Source organism: Podarcis muralis, chromosome 1 (assembly GCF_964188315.1).
Source record: "Podarcis muralis chromosome 1, rPodMur119.hap1.1, whole genome shotgun sequence".
NCBI classification, from domain to species: domain Eukaryota; kingdom Metazoa; phylum Chordata; class Lepidosauria; order Squamata; family Lacertidae; genus Podarcis; species Podarcis muralis.
Window position 1 is genome coordinate 115,666,968 of NC_135655.1, and position 21,616 is coordinate 115,688,583.

At 43.3% G+C, this 21,616-nt stretch overlaps 2 protein-coding genes across 4 annotated transcripts in view; both read left to right on the plus strand.

Annotated features, from left to right (window-relative positions):
* The window catches only part of SP3 (Sp3 transcription factor), a 26,843-nt gene extending 18,882 nt beyond the window's left edge, over window positions 1–7,961 (plus strand). For all 3 annotated transcript variants that reach the window (XM_028749451.2, XM_077916952.1, XM_028749445.2), the window contains 3 exons: window positions 4,437–4,629; window positions 4,958–5,154; window positions 6,232–7,961. In XM_028749451.2, coding sequence (XP_028605284.2) covers window positions 4,437–4,629; window positions 4,958–5,154; window positions 6,232–6,548 — 707 coding nt within the window. In that variant the 3' untranslated portion in view covers window positions 6,549–7,961. The remainder of the gene's footprint in view (window positions 1–4,436; window positions 4,630–4,957; window positions 5,155–6,231) is intronic.
* Window positions 7,962–17,651: 9,690 nt separating this feature from the next.
* Window positions 17,652–21,616, plus strand: part of LOC114584578 (dynein beta chain, ciliary-like) — a 253,572-nt gene continuing 249,607 nt past the window's right edge. The window contains exons 1-2 of the mRNA XM_028706567.2: window positions 17,652–17,777; window positions 20,387–20,749. Of these exons, the coding sequence (XP_028562400.2) occupies window positions 17,652–17,777; window positions 20,387–20,749 (489 nt within the window). The remainder of the gene's footprint in view (window positions 17,778–20,386; window positions 20,750–21,616) is intronic.

Consider the following 21,616-nt stretch of genomic DNA (forward strand, 5'->3'; position numbering starts at 1 on the left):
AAAGGGCTACAATAATATTTAGTAGAGACATAAGGCTGGGGGAAAAAGGCTATATTCAAAGTTGGGCTTATATGGGGCCTAGGTACTGCTGTGGCTTTGAGTTATTTCTAGGTAGTCCATAGGCAAGAGAGCAACATGGAACAGGGAGCCCAAGATGTGTAGCATTGCCAGGTCCAAATCTAAAGAGAGTACCAGTACTTTTAAGAGTAAGGTATGGAGGGAATCGTTGGACAGGATCTCTGCAGCACTATGAAAATAAGCAACACCTAGTGAAATTCTCCTTTCAGTTTAATCTTTTGAAAAATCTGAGCCAGGACATCATAAGGCCACGAGATAACAGCGGTAAGGCTAAATTTTACCAGAAGAATTGCCTGTAAAGCAAAGGGGCGACTCAAAAGTCTACGCAGGCTGTCCGAGCAAGAAAACGGCTTGATAGGCACGAGGAGCGACACTAGACTTCGCGTTGCCTGTTTCCGTCTGCATCACTTGCAAGTTCTACCTTCTGAGAAGCACAACTTTTACTAGTGATTGAAAGATCTAGCCTTTTTATAAATAGATAGATAGACAGACAGACAGACAGACAGACAGACAGACAAATAGACAGCTGAGAAGGTGAAATAAATGGCAAGGTTCATATATGCCTCCAAGATGCTTCCAGAGCAGTTGCTGGTTTTTCCCTTGCCTCTATAGCCCCTCCCAACATGCTACATTCTGTTCTGGTCCCATGGGAAACTTCAGTGCATGCATACTTTGGGACCCTGGCCAAATAAAGCAATGAAGTTTTAAAGAATGGCCGCTCTTATCTCCTGGATTTGCCTTGACCCCCAAAGTATAAACTGCGAAATAAATGAGCGTGGCCGTAGTATGTGATAAATGTACAGATGTTTGTTGTGCAAGCGGATTTCGAGCCACACAGGATGAGCCTCTCTTTATACTTCCGTGGCATCTGGAAAACCACCCCCTGAAACTTCAGGTCCTCCTCGTTATTTGAATCAGCACAAACAAACAGCTGCAGTCAGAAGATAAGTTTCAAAAGCCTGGTGTGTGTGCCTAGGATTGCTATATTTTGGGTCCCAGCTGTTTGCCCGCACTAATAGTGCATCTCCAGAATTTTCTTAATAATATTTAACAAATTGAGGAGGAAAAATGGTTTTTTGCCTCTAGAATAGTATTTCTGCACCCACTTGCATAGGAGCAAACTGCAATTTTACCTAATTGGTCTAGTTTGAAACCTGCTTTGTCTCTTCCCCTGATCAATACTTTTAACTTTTATTGAGCTACGGCTTATCTGAATCACTCTTATATTTCAAACGATAAATGGAACAAGACACATTATGACTTTCCCTTTATTTACAGGGCTATGGGGGGTAGCCATATATCAGTAGTTTGTACCTGGCGTTAAGGCAAATTCAGGAGATAGAGCAACAGTTCTTTGCTTTCTTTGGCCATGTTCGAAATGCAATGTCTTGTGAGGAACTGTCCCACGAAGAGAAAATCAGAAACTAGCACACTTTAGGTCCCTACATGAGGACTTCTGTTGGCACATCTAAGACTGCAATTTAGTGCACCCTTCTCTGGTAGTTATTTAGTGCACCCTTCTCGGGACGCGGGTGGCACTGTGGGTTAAATTGTGGGTTAAACCACAATTTAGTGCACCCTTCTCAGGACGCGGGTGGCGCTGTGGGTTAAATCACAGAGCCTAGGACTTGCCGATCAGAAGGTTGGCGGTTTGAATTCCCGTGATGGGGTGAGTTCCCGTTCCTTGGTCCCTGCTCCTGCCAACCTAGCAGTTCGAAAGCACGGCAAAGAGCAAGTAGATAAATAGGTACCGCTCCGGCGGGAAGGTAAACGGCGTTTCCGTGTGCTGCTCTGGTTCGCCAGAAGTGGCTTAGTCATGCTGGCCACATGGCCAATAAAGTGAGATGAGCGCCGCAACCCCAGAGTCGGTCACGACTGGACCTAATGGTCAGGGGTCCCTTTACCTTTACCTCTGGTAGTTAAGCCCCATTGAATAAAATGGAACTTCCTTCTCAGTATATAGAATTGCACTGCAGAAGAAACAGCCCGAGTATCTGGTTTTTGAACCATATCTGGAAGTTTTGGTTTCAAAACCAAACATACAAACAGGAAGATTATTAGCATTGGTTGCCTCTCTAGGTAACAGATTGAGGTGAACCCGTTTGCCATATGTTTACCAAACAAATGCCTGTAACAATTATATTATCTCTCGCCCCTCCCCAAAATTATTGCTGCTTCTTTTTCTTGGACTTGGTTTCTTGTCAGTTTGTAATTTTTCTTCTTGGAATTCTATTTGCAGGCCATTTGCTAGCAAATGGTACCATAAATTAGCAGTACTCTTAGGATGATTTTTATTTCTGAGTGCTTTTCAAACTTTCAGCAGCTTTGAGTTGCAGAAAGTAACTTATTAAGCAACTGACATTTAATGGCAGAGAGTGCATTATCAAGGAAGCTGCATCTGAGGCTAGTGGTAAATATGATTGGTGATAGACAAAAAATAGTCTCACGGCTATCTTACTGCTTATAAATGCAAGTAAGGGGAACAGCCTGGGTTTGTCAGTGAGATTTTAAAAAGCCTTTTGGGTTGAAAAATCTAGGCATTGTCACAACCAAAAACCTGCTACTGGCATCTACATTATTGTTCTTCGTTAGGAGTAACAACAGCATAACTTTCCCATGTTTGGCTTTGTCGTGGATTGGATGGGCATTAGTTCAATCTTCACTTCTTCCCCAACTCCACGGTGCAGAGTCAGGAAAGAAGTAGAGCTCAACCCCACAATCATCGCTGATAAAGCCTTAAGCTGGGGTTTAACGTGGTTCTGAATCTTCAGTTAGCAGGGAGGAATTGAACAGGTGCTAAACAGAAAACGCCAGGCACAAGAAGTATATAGGAAGCAAGGAGCAAACTTTGCATGCATGCAAGTTACCCTTTCTTTTACCAGCGCGAGTGCCACAACCATAGAGGCAGCTTTGCTTTGGCCGTATCTTCCCAGGAAGTAGCGATTTCATATTTAGCTAGCTTGGCTTCTGGCATTTCCCTGCACTCCCTACCAGTGTTAGAAATTAGCCAGGCGCCAGGAGCATTTTGCATCTGACTGTCTGCCACTTGCAACCAAGTGAAGATGCCTGGGCACCACCAACTGGAGGAGCATGCCTGGGCGGTTCATTGGATCTTGATTTGTTTTCACACACTAATACCCCATCCTGTAGAATTCTATCAGTTGTATTTTATCTGCACAATTGGAATGAATTTCAGGAACCAAAATGCTTTTTCTGTGCAGCCTGAGCAGGAGCAGGGAGCGTTATAGTTAATTGTTGTAGCTTGTCTTCACTTACAGCTCCCCCCTGCCCTGCTCACAATTGTGAATATTCTTACATTATGTATGGTCCATGTCACCATTAAGAAAAAGAGATAGGAATAGGCCTACACACACACACACACACACACACACACACACACACACACTCTTCTTTAAGTTCTCAAAGTTCTTAACTTAGCTCAAGGTTGTCTTCTAAACTAGCCAGATGTTTAACTGATAACCAGTCACAGTCATTGAAAAGTATTTGCCGTCTTGCCCAAAAATGTTAACTAGACATACTGTTTTGGTGACTGCAACCTTGGTTTAAGGAGCCATTTGGTGCCTAGCTTATATATCTGAGTTTCTAACTCTGTTCCCTGGAACCCAGAAATCCTTGCTGCTGCAAGTACTGATTCAAGACGACGACTTCGATCTAATTTCAGGATATCTGCAGTTTGTGATTTTGCTTGCATACGTCAGTCAATTTGAAATCATGTACTTGGCTGGGGAGGGCGGGGTATAAATAAAAATTATTATTATTATTATTATTATTATTATTATTATTATTATTACTTTTGAAATGCTGTGTTGTATAAAACATCTGTTTGGGCAGAGACAGTCCCACTTCAGTTGTGTTCACATCCCATAGATGTTGGAAAGAGCAATTTGCAGGGTTGCTTTAAACAAGCATTCTTGAAACTTTCTTTCAGCCTTTTTGAATTTCCATTCTGCTTTCAACAAAAGGCATTTATGTGCAAATAATTAACAGTTTTTTCCTGATAATTTCATATTGGGTGGCTTAAGAACCTTTACAGCAAGTCAAATATGGTGTGCATATATAGCATGTATTTCCTCCCCCCGTCAGAAAGAACTTTTAATGGTGTTGTGAAACTTCTCCGTATTGGTGATCTGAAACCTGTGGCTCATCATCGTGACTCTTAAATGCAGACTGGGCAACAGGGGTGTAGATAGCCATGACAATGGCAGGTAGTAAAAGCACCTGACTTTTTAACTGGCGTGCCCATAGTGCTAAGTACGTTAAAGGATGAGATCATTATGTGTTGCTTCCTTTGGTTTTTAATAGGCCAGATAACTAATCCCTGTGTTTCTTCTCCTTAGATATCAGGATTAAAGAAGAGGAGCCTGATCCAGAAGAATGGCAGCTTGGTGGTGATTCTACACTGAATACCAATGATCTGACACATTTGAGAGTGCAGGTGGTGGACGAAGAAGGGGACCAGCCACATCAAGAAGGGAAGAGATTGCGAAGAGTCGCTTGCACCTGTCCTAATTGTAAAGAAGGGGGTGGAAGGTACGCACTCCTTGACTTCCCGCGTGGTAAATGTCTTTAAAATAAATGAGGCGAAAGTGAGGGAGCTCATTAATTTCAGCACCTGTAGCTGTGGGGAATGCATGCTTCTGGTACTTTTCAGTGCGAGCGGACAAATGACTGACTGAGGGGTGTGGCTTGTGTTACGATTCTCGGTTTCAGCGGCGACAGCTCCTGCGGCTTCTGAGCCATTGATCCCTGTAAATGTGTGTACCAAGATGTTTGGAATGCGCCTCTTTACAGTTCAGCAAACTGTCCCTATGCGTCTGCCTGAGCTGAGGAACTTTTGTGTCGGTTCGTATTTTAACAGAGGCACCAATCTGGGGAAGAAGAAACAGCACATCTGTCACATACCTGGCTGCGGGAAGGTGTACGGGAAGACATCGCACCTGAGAGCTCACCTTCGCTGGCATTCTGGAGAGCGTCCGTTCATTTGTACTTGGATGTTCTGTGGGAAAAGGTTCACCCGCAGCGATGAGCTACAGCGGCACAGGAGGACACATACAGGTTACCAACGTTTGGCGTCTTTACAATTGTTTGTTTGCTCCTTTTGAGGGCGCGGATATCGTGGACTGGTTGGATGCAGAGGAATGGTGTGGAGGAACCCTCTGGAGAACCCCCAAGGGAAGACGGCTCAGAGTCCCAGGGGATTGGTGGTGGGATGACCATGAGTGGTCAGAGGGAGAAGTCTGGGAGGAGGAGGTGTCGGAAGCTGGAGTGGCAACAGGGCTTAGTGAGCAGGGGGAGTCTGTGGCAGAGAGCAGTCCGGAATCAGAGGCAGAAGCTGAAACAGGAAAGTGGGATGAGGGAGGCCAAGAGGCAGAGATGAGTCTGGCTGGTGAAGAGGCTCCCGTCCCTGCTAGTGTCCCAGAACCAGGAGAGGCATGAAGAGGGCGGAGAATAAATTAGGGTCATGCAAGCACCATCTCAGATTGCTTAGGGAAAACCCTGGAGAAGAGGGAACTTAGGCAGCAGGACCTTCAGTCTACACTAGTGTGGTGTAGTGGTTAAGAGCGGTGGACTCGTAATCTGGTGAACCGGGTTCGCTTCCCTGTTCCTCCACATGCAGCTGCTGGGTGACCTTGGGCTAGTCACACTTCTCTGAAGTCTCTCAGCCTCACTCACCTCACAGAGTGTTTGTTGTGGGGGAGGAAGGGAGAGGAGATTGTTAGCCGCTTTGAGACTCCTTCGGGTAGTGATAAAGCGGGATATCAAATCCAAACTCCTCTTCTTCTACACAACTGCCTCATGGGGCAAGACCTGGCACCCCTGTGCAGATCCTGTTTTTCAAATAAAGAGTTCACTTCGCTTACTCTGTGTGACTCGCACCTGTCAGCAGGGATGGGGAGGGAGAGCAAAACACCAATCCAGATTAAAATATGGCATGTAAGCACTGCTGCTAACATCTGACTGCCTGTCAAAATTTAGCCTGCCGTCGCTTCCTTTTTGCAACAGTGCATTTAGATCGGTGCACAGTTTTCAACCCAAGAAGCAAATCTGTTCTGAAATAAGCTGGAGCCTTTTGGCTACAATGTGTTCAACGTTATTTTGTGTGTTAGCTTCTGACTTTTATGTTTTCAACAGGTGAAAAGAAGTTCGTCTGCCCAGAATGTTCAAAGCGCTTCATGAGAAGTGACCATCTTGCCAAACATATTAAAACGCATCAAAATAAAAAGGCTATTCACGCTAGCAGTACAGTGCTGGCCTCGGTAGAAGCAACGCCGGAGGATACTTTGATTACTGCGGGCGGAACAACGCTTATCCTTGCTAATATTCAACAAGGTTCTGTTTCAGGGATAGGGACTGTTAACACTTCTGGCACCAGCAATCAAGATATTCTTACCAACGCTGAAATACCTTTACAGCTTGTTACTGTTTCTGGAAACGAGACAATGGAATAAATATTACACAAGATACCTATTAATTGTGGTTATTTTTATACAGTAGTGAGAAGAATATTGTTCCTAAGTTCTTAGATATCTTTTTATTGATGTGCAAAAATTTTTGGATTGACAGTAACTTGGTTATACATGACACTGAAATGCCTTACTTTGTATGATATTCCATAGTATATTAAAATGGTAAAATTGCATGGGTTTTGTAGGTACTTTTGGAATCTAGAAGAGATTAAATTTTACCAACTTGTATAAAAAATAAATTTAACGATGGAAATGGTAGTCTAATCAAATGCATCAATCCTTTGTGGTTTAGTGTAAAAATGAGAACATGTTGGTATTTATCTATTGTAAGATAAAAGTTGATTGGTGAAAGAAATCATGTTATGATAAAGAAAGAAATTTTGTAATTTTCTTGATGACTGGAATTTTTATTATGCATAACTGACAAATCAAGTTTCCAAGCAAATGTTTCATTGTATAGGCTTTACTTAGCTCATCAAGTTGTCATTTTGAAGCTAATTATTTTAATTAGGTTAACTATGTACAATATTTTAAGCATAACTCTCGTAAGATTTTGAGAAGTACATTTTAACATGGAACTCTAGGGATAGTTACCTTTTAAATCCTGTTGAAAAGCCATGTTTAAAGGTTTAATTTTGCCAAAATAATGTATTGTTAATATTCTTTCAGTAACTAATTTGGACAATATAACCAATATTTAAAATTATTCAAAGGCTTAAAAGAAAATAGGTTGCAGCATTTTGGGTGGTGAAGCAAAAATTAAAGGTGCCCTTTTCTTGAATATTGGAGGACCAAAAACTAAGGGGTGTCTGTTTCAACATTGGTTTTTATCTAATCTTGTCTCTAAAAACATCTGTCTGCCAGGGCCTTAAAAGCCATCATGTAAATTTCCAGTTAAAAAACAAACATATGCAAATAATAGAAATCAGTCCTACAGGGACAATACTCCAAACTATATTAATATTAGTCAATAGTGAAATAAGGGTTTTTACAACGCTTTCTTCTGCCAAGCTTTTGGTTAGCTCTACATTTAAATGTCCACATCTTTCCTTTATGCTTCTTCCTTAAATTGTATGTATCCAGTACATTTAAGTGATAAACATATATGTTTTTTATTACGCTGAATTCTTTTTTATTTTTTAATTACTGTTTATATTTTCAATAATAGAAAAAAAATGTACACACATAATTTGCATAGCCAGTCTGTAAGTGCGCTACCCATTTTACAAGGAAAAGGAAAAGAACAATAATTAACACCTGTTCACTATTTACAAACATTTGGGAATCTGTTTATTTGTTCAAACCACCTCAAATTTAAAGGCTACCTTATTGTACGTTTAAAATGTATTATAACAGTGTGGTAGTTAATAAAACACTATTTTTTTTTCCTTTTGACTTTGGATTTCTGGTTTTTCTTGGCCTTTTCCGTAAGAATGAAAAATGACCTGTTGCAATTTATATGCACTAGGTGTGTGTGTGTGTTTGCAGTTTTCCAATGGAAATAATCTCTGAAATGACAATGACAGACCCACACAATTCTTCCCTCACACCTTATTCACTTGGAAAATTAAGCTGTGTTGCCAAATGTAGCCATATGGACTCTTGTTATATACTTTGCTTTGGAATGAACTCTTTACTCATGTTTTCAATGGGCCTTTCACCACGAAATATTGAAACCCTTTCAGAAATTTGGTGGCCCTAAGGTGATCACCTCTTTAGCTTCTCTTTAGGGATCACTTTGGGGACACCAGTACATACAACTGGCACCGCCACACGGTCTCTGACATGCCATGGCAAAAAAGAAGAAGAAAATGCTTGGTGAAATAGCTTGACTTTGAGCCAGTAATGATACCAGAATCTGCGTCCTATCTGCAAAGGGAGTAGGTCTGGATATAACCTTTGCTTATATACAGTGGTACCTCAGGTTAAGAACTTACCGTATTTTTCGCTCTATAACACGCACCCGACCATAACACGCACGTAGTTTTTAGAGGAGGAAAATCCATAGGCATGCCACCCGTAGGCATTCCCTCCATAACACGCACAGACATTTCCCCTTACTTTCTAGGAGGAAAAAAGTGAGTGTTATGGTGCAAAAAATACGGTAATTCATTCTGGAGGTCCGTTCTTAACCTGAAACTGTTCTTAACCTGAAGCACCACTTTAGCTAATGGGGCCTCCCGCTGCTGCTGCGCCGCTGGAGCACGATTTCTGTTCTCATCCTGAAGCAAAGTTCTTAACCCGAGGTACTATTTTTGGGTTAGCGGAGTCTGTAACCTGAAGCGTCTGTAACCCGAGGTACCACTGTATCCTCCTTTGCTTGTCCCCATGCTCATTTAAGTTGGTTTAACTTTTCTTGTAGGGCAGTTTCCCATACCTTTTGGTGTCATTGGTCTGTGTTCACTCCTGATAGGTGTTCTGAATGTTTTTAAAGCAGCGTATCTTAACTGAAAAGGTACTTCAAGGGACGCGGGTGGCACTGTGGGTTAAACCACAGAGCCTAGAACTTGCCGATCAGAGGGTCGGCGGTTCGAATCCCCACAATAGGGTGAGCTCCTGTTGCTCGGTCCCTGCTCCTGCCAACCTAGCAGTTCGAAAGCACGTCAAAGTGCAAGTAGATAAATAGGTACGGCTCCGGCGGGAAGGTAAACGGCGTTTCCGTGCGCTGCTCTGGTTCACCAGAAGCGGCTTAGTCATGCTGGCCACATGACCCGGAAGTTGTATGCCGGCTCCCTCGGCCAATAAAGCGAGATGAGCACTGCAACCCCAGAGTCGGCCACGACTGCATCTAATGGTCAGGGTTCCCTTTACCTTTTTACTCAAGCCAAAAACACTAATGAGATACACCAGTGGTTTTCAGCCAGTGTGCCGTGTGGCACCCTGGGGTGCTTTGAATGATGGTCAGGGGTGCCGTGGGCAACACTGGCCTCTTTCCCTCTTTCTTTCCCTCCCTTCTCTGATGCCTTCTGCCTCCCAAAGGCTTGCACAGCTGTCTGTTGCAGCAGCCCTGGCTGCAAACTCCCCAAGGCAAATGGTACCCGTGGGCTGATGAATGGTACCCGTTGGGTGCTTCCCAAGACCCTGTGGGACAGCTCAGAGACCAGCGGTGACAGCTGCAGCTGCCCAGAGGACTCCCAATGAGAGAGGAGGCTGAGGGAACACTCCACAAGGGTGGGTGTTTGGAAAAGGGCGAGAGGCTGCCAGCTCTGCAGGCGAGGGGTGGCATAACTGGGCTCCAGAGCCCCACATGGGTGCCACAGAAAGAATGTAGTTGGTCAAGGGAGCTGTGGACACAAAAAGGTTGAAAACCTTTTGAGATACACTAAGGGAGGTTTTCTAGTTGGCTGCTTTCTCCAGGGTGTTACACGTTATCTCCATTGATTGTGTCTACATTCTGATCTAGGACCTTTCCCACTTGGGCCTGTCCAGTCACAGGATGACTCCACAATTTCCCAAGCCAAGTTGGTTGTTGAGCAATAAATCTCTAGGAAGTTAAAATAATTTGAGATTATTGTTGTTGTTGTTGTTTAGTCATTTAGTCGTGTCCGACTCTTCGTGACCCCCTGGACCAGAGCACGCCAGGCACTCCTGTCTTCCACTGCCTCTCTCAGTTTGGTCAAGCTCATGCTGGTAGCTTCGAGAACACTATCCAACCATCTCGTCCTCTGTCGTCCCCTTCTCCTTGTGCCCTCCATCTTTCCCAACATCAGGGTCTTTTCCAGGGAGTCTTCTCTTCTCATGAGGTGGCCAAAGTATTGGAGCCTCAACTTCAGGATCTGTCCTTCTAGTGAGCACTCAGGGCTGATTTCCTTCAGAATGGATCGGTTTGATCTTCTTGCAGTCCATAGGACTCTCAAGAGTCTCCTCCAGCACCATAATTCAAAAGCATCAATTCTTCGGCGATCAGCCTTCTTTATGGTCCAGCTCTCACTTCCATACATCACTACTGGGAAAACCATAGCTTTAACTATACAGACCTTTGTCGGCAAGGTGATGTCTCTGCTTATTATTATCATGCCACCTTCTCTCAGGTGGCCTCATATTGATGCACTGGCCAGATCTGAACCCTCAACTTCATCAAGGTATCTGCATCACTTGTCCAGGTTCCATGCCTGATTGGAAGCTGAAATGCTCAGGAGGGTGTTATATTTAAGCAGAAATCACTACCAGTCCTGACGCGTTTACAGTAAAAAAATTAGGCTCTGTGTAAGAACATGAGCTAGTGTATTGCTGTTAAAAGTGCTTGCAGGGGCAAGACACAATACTCCCAACCATAGATGGAATAGTGTCGGCCAGCAGGCATCCCAGAAGGCTGGGAAGTATGCATGTGAGCAGATAATGTCTGTCCTACTTCCATGCACCCAACCATCCGCCATAATAAGATTTGTTCTTTAGCTCCACGTAGGTCGCACTCCTGCCTCGTATTCTAATGGGATAAAGAAATCAAAGCTGACTGTGCAATTGGGAGCAGATACAGTTGCTAATATCTCCCATCAAGTTTTATAAGATGAAGTAAATGAGCTTTGGACGTGGGTGGCGCTGTGGGTTAAAGCACAGAGCCTAGGACTTGCCGATCAGAAAGTCGGCGGTTCGAATCCCTGCGGCGGGGTGAGCTCCCGTTGTTTGGTCCCTGCTCCTGCCAACCTAGCAGTTCGAAAGCACGTCAAAGTGCAAGTAGATAAATAGGTACCGTTCCGGTGGGAAGGTAAACGGTGTTTCTGCTGGCCACATGACCTAGAAGCTGTACGGCTCCCTTGGCTAATAAAGCGAGATGAGCACCGCAACCCCAGAGTCGGCCACGACTGGACCTAATGGTCAGGGGTCCCTTTACCTTTTTAAATGAGCTTTAGGCAGCAAGGGGAGAGGAGGCAAAATGGACTCCCACCTCCCAAAATCAGAAGGCCACTAAAGTGCGTGAGTCACTATCAATGGGGAAATAAGTAAGTGTGCTCTACAGGAAGACAAAATGGTGGCGCTGGTGGCAAGCAGAACTTTGTGAGTGAGGCGGAAGCACAAAACACACAGTGCAAAGGGAAGGTACATTTTGTCCCTTCGGTGTACAATCCCTCTCTGTCATGTTGTGCGTTAGGATTCTATAGTACTTCGACTGCTGAGCAGCCTGTGATCTCGAGAGATGAACGGGGGGGCTTGTGACAGCCCCAGGGCTGTGGAATTTGCGTCGCTGAATGGTGCTAACAATTTTAAAATGTGTTAATGTGATCCTGGTTTCCACAAAAAACGAAGAAAAACGGGGCTGATGATTAGTCCTTAATACGATTGTTCTCCCCCCCCCTCATTTTTTTTAAAAAAAGGTAAAGGAGTGAAATAGCTGAGATGCTGTGATTAATAATTAACTGCACTGTGGTACGTTGTCAGATTTTCCATATGTTTTCATACCAATTTTGATGTAGGCAGTGTGTCCTAAATATATAATTATTTAACAGCTTGGAATGGCGCTGAAGGAGCCCCCGTTGCACAAAACATGCATTTGCAAATAATAGCTTGTTTCTTGCCCTATTTTTACTTTAATTAGTTGAATATTTACCTGGGGCACTAAAATGGGCTACTTTTTTTGAAAAGGTTAATTAATTCTAATTTTTTAATTAGCCACGTTATTATGTACTTACTCAGACTGAGTCCGTGACATTATTATATAGGTTTAATTGAAAATGTTAAAATCTCAGAGCCATTCAATCAATAACTTGCACTAGGGGAGCTGGCTTTTCCTGTTTTGTTTTTTTTAATTTTGCACTTAGTTTTGAACTCCTGGAAATGGTACAGTAAGAATGGTTAGCAGTGGAAACCCGGATGCAGACCCAAAACCTGATGCAGCGGTGGAGAATCTGTGGCCCTCCAGAGTTTCTATTACCCCTGCCATCACTGATGCTGCCTGAGGCTGATAGAAAGTCCCATAGCACCTGAAGGACCACAGTTTCCCCATCCCTGCCTTAGGAGAAACATCTAAATGATAAGAGCTGTTCAGCAGTGGACTCTCTTTCGCTGGGAGCAATTCAGCAGGAACTGGGCAGCCACCCATGAGGGATAATGTATTTTCATCATCCGTTGGAGATCCTTCATTGACAAGAGGGTTTGACGAGATGCCCTTTAAGGCCTTTTTCGATTGTAACGTTCTCTGATTTAAAAACAAACACAGTGCAATTTCAACAGCCTATCAGATCTACTGATTGGAAGGCTAATCCCCTATGCAGCTCTCAGAAATGAAGGCACTGCAGTTTGGTTTATTTGGGCTAGTTTTTAGTCTACAACACCATACTGTGCTAATTCCTTATAAAAAAATTGCTAATAACTGTGAGCAGCTTTGAAAGGAGGTTGGGCTGCCATTTTGCAACATCACCCTTGAGAATTAAGCTAACCTTTTGAAATAAGTTCTGAGCCAAGTTTAGAAGATGCCAAGCAAATGTAATGTAGAAGTCACAGAGGTAGCTTGCAATACACATTCTGATGTGGCATTGGGCTGAGCCATATGTTTATAAAAGGAGGAATTATTTGAAGAGGGTAGGTCACGGGTCTTGGTGCTTGTCTGTTTTTTTATGCACTGTAAGTACTGTGTAAACACTGGCTATTCATGGAGTCTGCAATACCCAGCCAAAAAGCTATGCACTCTGCAAGTTGTGAGTTTGCTTACACTTGCAAACATCAATATGGCGATTTAAGACGGGCTTGCACACTGGAGTGCTGCTTCTGTGTTACTGTGGGAATGTGATAGTTGTAGATCTTATACAACTTATTACACATAGTATTACTTATTATACGGCCATTTTCAGAAAATGCTTTCGGGACACAGAATAATGGAAAACAGAAGAAGAAAAAAGGGCCTGATTGTTTTGGTTTTTTAAAAAGCTAGGATAAAATTGTCTGGGGAATTCACCAAACATATTGTGTCATCAGCAGGGTGAAGACATAGTGGCAGCTGTGCAAAGGGAACAGATCAACATGCACTGCTTTTTCATATTATTATGCAACACTTTGGACAGGAAGTTGAAAGGTTGTGCAAAATGAATGCTCTGGCAGGCTGCTAGGCCTGTGAACGAGTGATTTCCAGAGAACACAGGCTTACAGTCACTATGTTGCTCCATCTCCCCTTGAAACAGTTTCTGAACCTTGTAAAAAAGATGAAACAGCTGAAAAAGAACTCTGAAGATTAATATGCATAATTTTTGTTTTCCTTTCTTTAGTTTTTGTTATTGTTGTTGGATTGAACTATCTATAATAATGTAAAACCCCGTATCTGTTTTGAACATTTTGCAATGCCAGTCTCCAATTCTGTTTTTTTTAAACCAAACAAACAACATGCTTTGACTGAAAGCCACCACGATAAGTAAGATCTCCTTGCCCTGAAGATGGCTTCAGAATGGAATATTTAGACATTTTCTTCCAACTATGTTTTCCAGTTCTGAGCATTGTTTTGCAGCAAATTTAACCCTTTTTCTATTAGGTTTGTTTTTGAGTGGGGAACATGCAGACTGACCCACAGACGTTGTTGTTGTTGTTTAGTCGTTTAGTCGTGTCCAGCTCTTCGTGACCCCGTGGACCAGAGCACACCAGGCACTCCTGTCTTCCACTGCCTCCCGCAGTTTGGTCAGACTCATGTTTGTAGCTTCGAGAACACTGTCCAACCATCTCGTCCTCTGTCGTCCCCTTCTCCTTGTGCCCTCCATCTTTCCCAACATCAGGGTCTTTTCCAGGGAGTCTTCTCTTCTCATGAGGTGGCCAAAGTACTGGAGCCTCAGCTTCATGATCTGTCCTTCCAGTGGGCTGATTTCCTTAAGAATGGATCAGTTTGATCTTCTTGCAGTCCATGGGACTCTCAAGAGTCTCCTCCAGCACCATAATTCAAAAGCATCAATTCCTCGGCGATCAGCCTTCTTTATGGTACAGCTTTTGCACAAACGTACATAGTTCAAAATGCTAAGCTGAAGTGGAAAAACTTGTTGGACAGATACTGTAAAGCAAACTGTTAAAATTATCTTTGTTCCAATTTTCTGCAGCAAGTTAGTGACTCAGATAAATAGCGACAATAAATATACATACTGAAATTCAGCAGTTTGGTAATCAGGCTGGTAATCAGATCAACTCACTAAATATTCAGCTCAATAAAGATCCCAGAAGGCAAAAAAATTTGACAGAAATGTGGAGAAAGAAAAGGCAAAATATTACATGGATCTGCAATCAAACAACCTTAGGGAATCATCCCCAACAATCAGTAGAAGGATTCTAGAAAAGAGTAGTTCCTCTCTGAATTTTAGCGTCACAGACATGGCAAGTCACTATGTGCATGATCATAGCATCTCACACTTCGGCCATCCTTTCGTTGTGACTCAGAGCTTCCTGTTGCTTCTAGCTGCTTGCCAAACTCTCAGAAATAAACAGCGCAACAGGGCTTTGTGCAGGGTTAGGGGATGACTGGATTCTATCCCATGCAACAAAACCAATTCGGGATCCATTTCAGTTAAACAGTACAGTACTGGATTTACGTATAAGCTAAACAAGCTATAGTTTAGGACCCCACTTTCTTGGGGGCCCCCAAAAAATTTAAAGGGGGAAAAAACTGGATGTACAGTTCCAAAATACAGTGGTACCTCAGGTTACATACGCTTCAGGTTACATGCACCTCAGGTTACAGACTCTGCTAACCCTGAAATAGTGCTTCAGGTTAAGAACTTTGCTTCAGGAGGAGAACAGAAATCGTGCTCCAGCGGCACGGTAGCAGCAGGAAGCCCCATTAGCTAAAGTGGTGCTTCAGGTTAAGAACAGTTTCAGGTTAAGTACGGACCTCTGGAACGAATTAAGTACTTAACCTGAGGTACCACTGTATAAGATAAAAAAAAACAAATAAAATAAAACCTACATACAGCAACAGTGTTTTGTGTTGTGTAAGCGCCTATGATGTAAGTAATGGGCCCCGCCTGCTAGCCTGCTCCCTAAAATATCACTGGTAATTATTTCACTATTAATATACTTCTTAATTGTATTTCAGTTCAACAATTACTTTGATAAAATACATACTTTGTTATGTGCAAATGGCTTTGGATACCTATTAGGTCCATAAATTACCATATAGCATATATTCAGCACAAAAAACAGTGACAATTTGTTGTTGACAAAGGACAGCTGGACATATAATGGGCCTCATTACCTTCAGTAGCTTAGGGCCTCATCAAACCTAAATCCGGCCCTGAAACAGTATAAGGGGTTCTCCATATATCGTGTTTATTGTGAACAAATGAGTTGTGCTAATGATGCTGTTGGCACACTAAGACATGATCCTGCTTTCAATACTGTCATGTGCACCCCAATATTTTTGGAGGGACAGTTGCTTCCTTCCCAGTCAGTGCCAATCCTGTAGCTTCTTGCTGAAACCTTGTAACTTTATACCACAAATGTTCTGGGTTGTTGTTGCTTTCAGTTCTGCTTTTATTGCACCGTAGTCTCTACAGAAGGCAATAATGCAATAACTCTTGGGATGTATCAAAGAGCCACTAATAAAGCAGAATAATAACATGGGGATCCATAACGCCTGCTTCTTGGGAGAAAAGCAATGACAAACCTAGACAGCATCTTAAAAAGCAGAGACATCACCTTGCTAGCTAAGGTCCGTATAGTTAAAGCTATGGTTTTCCCAGTAGTGATGTATGGAAGTGAAAGCTGGACCCTAAAGAAGGCTGATCGCCGAAGCATTGATGCTTTTGAATTACGGTGCTGGAGGAGACTCTTGAGAGTTCCATGGACTGCAAAAAGATCAAACCTATCCATTCTGAAGGAAGTCAGCCCCGAGTGCTCACTAGAAGGACAGATCCTGAAGCTGAGGCTCCAATACTTTGGCCACCTCGTGAGAAGAGAAGACTCCTTGGAAAAGACCCTGATGTTGGGAAAGATGGAGGGCACAAGAAGGGGACGACAGAGGACGAGATGGTTGGACAGTGTTCTCGAAGTTACTAACATGAGTTTGACCAAACTGCGGGAGGCAGTGGAAGACAGGAGTGCCTGGTCCATGGGGTCACGAAGAGTCGGACACGACTAAACGACTAAACAACAACAACAATAACATGGGTAAAGGTAAAGGTAAAGGTAAAGGTAAAGGTAAAGGTACCCCTGCCCGTACGGGCCAGTCTTGCCAGACTCTAGGGTTGTGCGCTCATCTCACTCTATAGGCCGGGAGCCAGCGCTGTCTGCAGACACTTCCAGGTCACATGGCCAGCGTGACAAGCTGCATCTGGCGAGCCAGTGCAGCACATGGAACACCGTTTACCTTCCCGCTGGTAAGCGGTCCCTATTTATCTACTTGCACCCGGGGGTGCTTTCGAACTGCTAGGTTGGCAGGCGCTGGGACCGAATGACGGGAGCGCACCCCGCCACGGGGATTTGAACCGCAGACCATGCGATCAGCAAGTCCTAGGCGCTGAGGTTTTTACCCACAGCGCCACCCGCGTCCCAATAACATGGGTAGTCCAGTAGAAATCCATCACGAATGCAACAATGCATTCTTTTGCAACAATGTCATGTTGCACGATTGGGATCATAATGACATAAAATCCCCCAAACAGGCTTGTTTTGGTTCGCAGCTGCATGCCTCTCAGTTGTACAAAAATGAAAATCTTTGTTTCTTCTTGGTAGCATACTGTTTGGAATCTGGCTCTATGTCATGAACTGGCAGGACAATGGGGAGGAGGGAAAGGACTGCAGTGAAGGGTGTAGTGACTGGGACATACCAGGGCAAGCTGGGGATGGGGAAGGAGAAGTTGGAGTAGGAAGTACTCATAGGGTGATGGAGGATGGTGAGGGGCTGGGGGTCAGTGCACAGGAACCAGAGCATCAGGACCCATCACCAAAGCCAGAGGGGCATACAGAGCAGTGGTGCTCCAGGAGGCTGAGGCAGACAAAGGCCCACAGCCCATCTCCCCAGCTGGCCAGGTGGGGCTCGCTAGCTCTGGGAGGAGGAGTGTGATTCCTCCCTTGGAACAGGTGAGGGTCATCTGCCTCATCAGGCCCAGGTGCTGCAATCAGCCTGCAAAGTCCAACAGGGAAGCAGAGCTGAGGGCTGTGTCTCCTCAACTGCTCACGTCGATGGGCCTCAGCTTGGATTTCCCAGCATCTCTGTGGGACTGTGGTTCGGTTTGGGCTTTGGAAACATGGATTGACCCTGGACTGACTGAATTGACATACTGGACTGACATACTGACTGTTCGCCAGGTAGGCCAGCAGTTCAGGACGCTAGAAAAAGTAACACCGCATGCGAGAGCCTTATGTGGTACAGCAAAAGCAGTTTAATTTCAAGCAACATGGTGAGACTTTATTTCATACACCGCTTTGGAACAATTACAACCATCTTTGTTGGACATTTAGAATATATGGTTCTGGTTCAAAAAACAGCAGCAAACAAATAACATTTGGGAACAATATTATTTATTTGGTGTTTGCTGGTGCCCTTGAAAAATATGAAAGGTGTACAATATGCTTATAACCTTCTCTTGTTTCGTTACATTGTTTATGTTTTGTATTTTACAAGTTTTTTTCTTTCTCTTTTCTAAAATCTGAAAATCAACAAAGGTAATTTGTTATTGTTAAATGGTTGGTTTTTGCTTAAAATATTGTTAAGTTTTGAGTTGCCGTGGCAAAAATGTGACATACATTTAATATATGATAATATTTGAAAAATCAATTAATTTCTTTTTTAAAGAACATGTTACAGAATATACCCCCCCACAAAATACTAGTCTGAAGGGTCCCCAAGATGTTACCCCATGTAAGTATCTTTCCAAAAGGCCTGTGCCTTACTAAGTAGGAATGAGAGTTTAAGTGCAGAGAGCCCTTTTACTTTTATACAATCATGTACACCTGTTCTGTGACAATTGTATTCACATGATTACAACCATTGAGATAAGACACTTGCTTAATCAGGTTACTTAAGCTGTACTAGAGTAGATATGATTTAAAATTATGAATAATGATTTAGATGGATCAATGAAGGAAGATTAATTCTATTTGATTAATTGGGGAAATGGTCAGGTAAACGTCTCAACAGGAATTGAACATGCACAGTCGATGGAAATAGGAATGGATGGAAAAGCATTAGAAATTAAGAAAAGGTATTTTACTGTGAGCAGCAAAGGAGGGAGGGAAAAGAAGCATTTTTTGAGGCGGGGCGGAAAGTTAATTTTAAAATTGGTGTTCAATTTGAATTAATTTGCTGTTAATTTGTTTAAAATTTGGAAAACTAATAAAAATTAATTGGCTTTTTTAAAAAAAGAGGTAAGGTGTTTGCTGAGGAACCTATAATTTGACACAAAACACCTAATTCTATGTGGAATTTTGTTTGTGTGAAATTTCAAAAGAGAAAGCATTCAGGCCAGGGCTGGAGAGAAGAGAACAATGTACTGAGAAGAGAACAATGCCTGGTTTATGGTGCAAGTCAGTTCAAAAGGAAGTCTTGTTGAGTTCAGTGGGGCTTACTCCCAGGGAAGTGGTATAGGATCGCAACCTAAATTTGTTCTGGGATCTGTCACTCGGCTATTGAATGGGGATGCATATTTTTCTGTTGGACATGTGTGAGTTTTTGCTGATGAGCGGCATTTTTGCTCATGAAAATGCAAAGACTGATGCGCATGTGACAAAAACGTAATGGTTTTGAAATGGGTACTGGAATTTCTACCCCCTGTGCGAATATTCATGTCTGTGTTGGTTTCCAGCAGTTATGTTTGAAGGCTTAATAGCAAAGATTAAGAGCGTACATTTTGACCTGAACTGCATGCATCCCTCATTAGCAGAGCCCTGTTTGCCCCCAAACCTTCCTCCACCCCATTTTAAATGTGTAATAATAATAATAATAATAACAACAACAACAATAATTTATTACTTATACCCTGCCCATCTGGCTGGGTTTCCCTAGCCACTCTGGGCAGCTCACAACAGAATATTGAAAGTGTGATAAAACATCAAACATAAAAAACTTCCCGAAACAGGGCTGCCTTCAAATGTCTACTAAAAATCAGATAGTTGTTTATCTTCTTGACATCTAAAGGGTGCCACTACCGAGAAGGCCCTCTGCCTGGTTCCCTGTAACTTGGCTTCTCTCCGTGAGGGAACCGCCAGAAGGCCCTCGGCTCTGGACCTCAGTGTCTGGGCTGAACGATGGGGGTGGAGACGCTCTTTCAGGTATACTGGGCTGAGGCCGTTTAGGTCTTTAAAGTTCAGCACCAACAACTTTCAATTGTGCTCGGAAACGTACTGAGAGCCAATGTAGGCCTTTCAGGACTGCTGTTATGTGGTCTCTGCGGCCTCTCTCAGTCACCAGTCAAGCTGCCACATTGTGCATCTGATTCACCTAATTACAGGATGGTTTGTTCAAACTTTTATTGAGCTCTCTGAGTGACGGGTTCAACATGGTCCTGGCTTTCTGGTTGCAGGAGGATCCTGCAATAATTACCCATCGGTGAGCAGAAGGCCTCTCCATTGTTTTCATGAACAAATGACCCCATACTTATAAAAGAAACAGTGCAACCCAAGGCGGCTGTTTTGCTCAGGTTGCAGTTATCAAGAGGCCTTTTGCATTTCAGCTGTCACTCTCTCTCACGCACAAGAAAGATCCATTTACTGCTGTGCCTTTCTTGGAGTCGGTGACACTAAATAGGTGGGCAAAGGAGGATCGTACTTGGTTTTTTAGGAGTTTGAAAGCTATTGCACCTATTTGCTTGCTTTTGCTGTCTGGAAGCCTCTGAGAACACCATGGCATTTATAACCCCTACCAGTAGACCTTGTCATGGAAGCTACTGACGTGCCGGCTTTTGGGATTTGTCCTGCAGAGAGAGAACGATTCCTCGCTGCGCCTCCATTGCACAATGTTTCCTTCTCCCCTGAGCCACAGCCGTCGGCTAGAAAGGTCCAGCGTGTTGGGATCGGCAGCCCACAGCAGCTCTGATTCCTTCCCCAACACTGCCCTAAACCTTCCCCTCAACTTGAATTCTACTTTGACCAAAGATGAGCGCATCGATCTCATCAAGGAGCAGGCTTTCAAGTCCTTTAAGCTGAAGGCTGAAAAGTGGAATCGCTTCGTCTCGACAGAGGAGAACCAAAGACTTTTATTGGATTTCTTGGATGAAGGTCAACATCCTTCGCTCGTCCTTTTCACCAGCCCTGGGGGCAATCTGTATGCAGGTGATGGGCAGGTAGGAGCAAAATACATAAGGTGTTGGCGTGTTCAGAAGTGGAAAGACCTGTGGGTTTGGGGAGCTACGGACGGGTCAGTCACTTTAGGAGTCATTTATTAAAGGACGTGGTGGTGCTGTTGTTACCAGATGTGCGAAGCTCAGAGAGGAGGATAGGAATAATTCATACCACTTTGTGGTATGTGGTGGTTATGAGTAGGCAGCTCTCAAGAATAAAGTGAGCTTTTTGCTGAAATGTTGGCCAGGATATAGAGGAGAAATATTATGAAGATTCCTTTCCAAACCTTTATTTGTGTGTGTGTGATTCTGATGCCCTAAGTGAACTACGAAAAGGTGAACGGCATGGTGCCAAATACTGAAAAAATGAATTTGGGCCCTATAGAATCATGCTGGAATCCTAACTCCACTTACTGAGGAGTAAGTCCCATTGAATTACTTCTGAGTAGACATGGTTAGGATTGTGCTGCTATTTTATAACATTTTCCATATCTCAGCAGGAAGGTAAATAGTTTCCTTCACTATGCTGCTATACACAAAGGGTGTGTATCTAATAATAATAATAGTAGTAGTAGTAGTAGTAGTAATAATAATAATAATAATAATAATAATAATAATAATAATACCCCAACCATCTTACTTGGTTACCCCAGCCACTCTGGGCAGCTTCCAACAAATATATAGGCATAGTAAGACAGAAAACATTAAAAACTTCCCTTTATAGGGCTGCCTTCAGAGATCTTCTGAAAGTTGTATAGTTAGTTATCTCCTTGACATCTGATGGGAGGGTGTTCCACAGGGTGGGCGCCACTACTGAGAAGGCCCTCTGCCTATGCATGTGTCTGAGTGAGCAAACCCATTCCTGTTCCA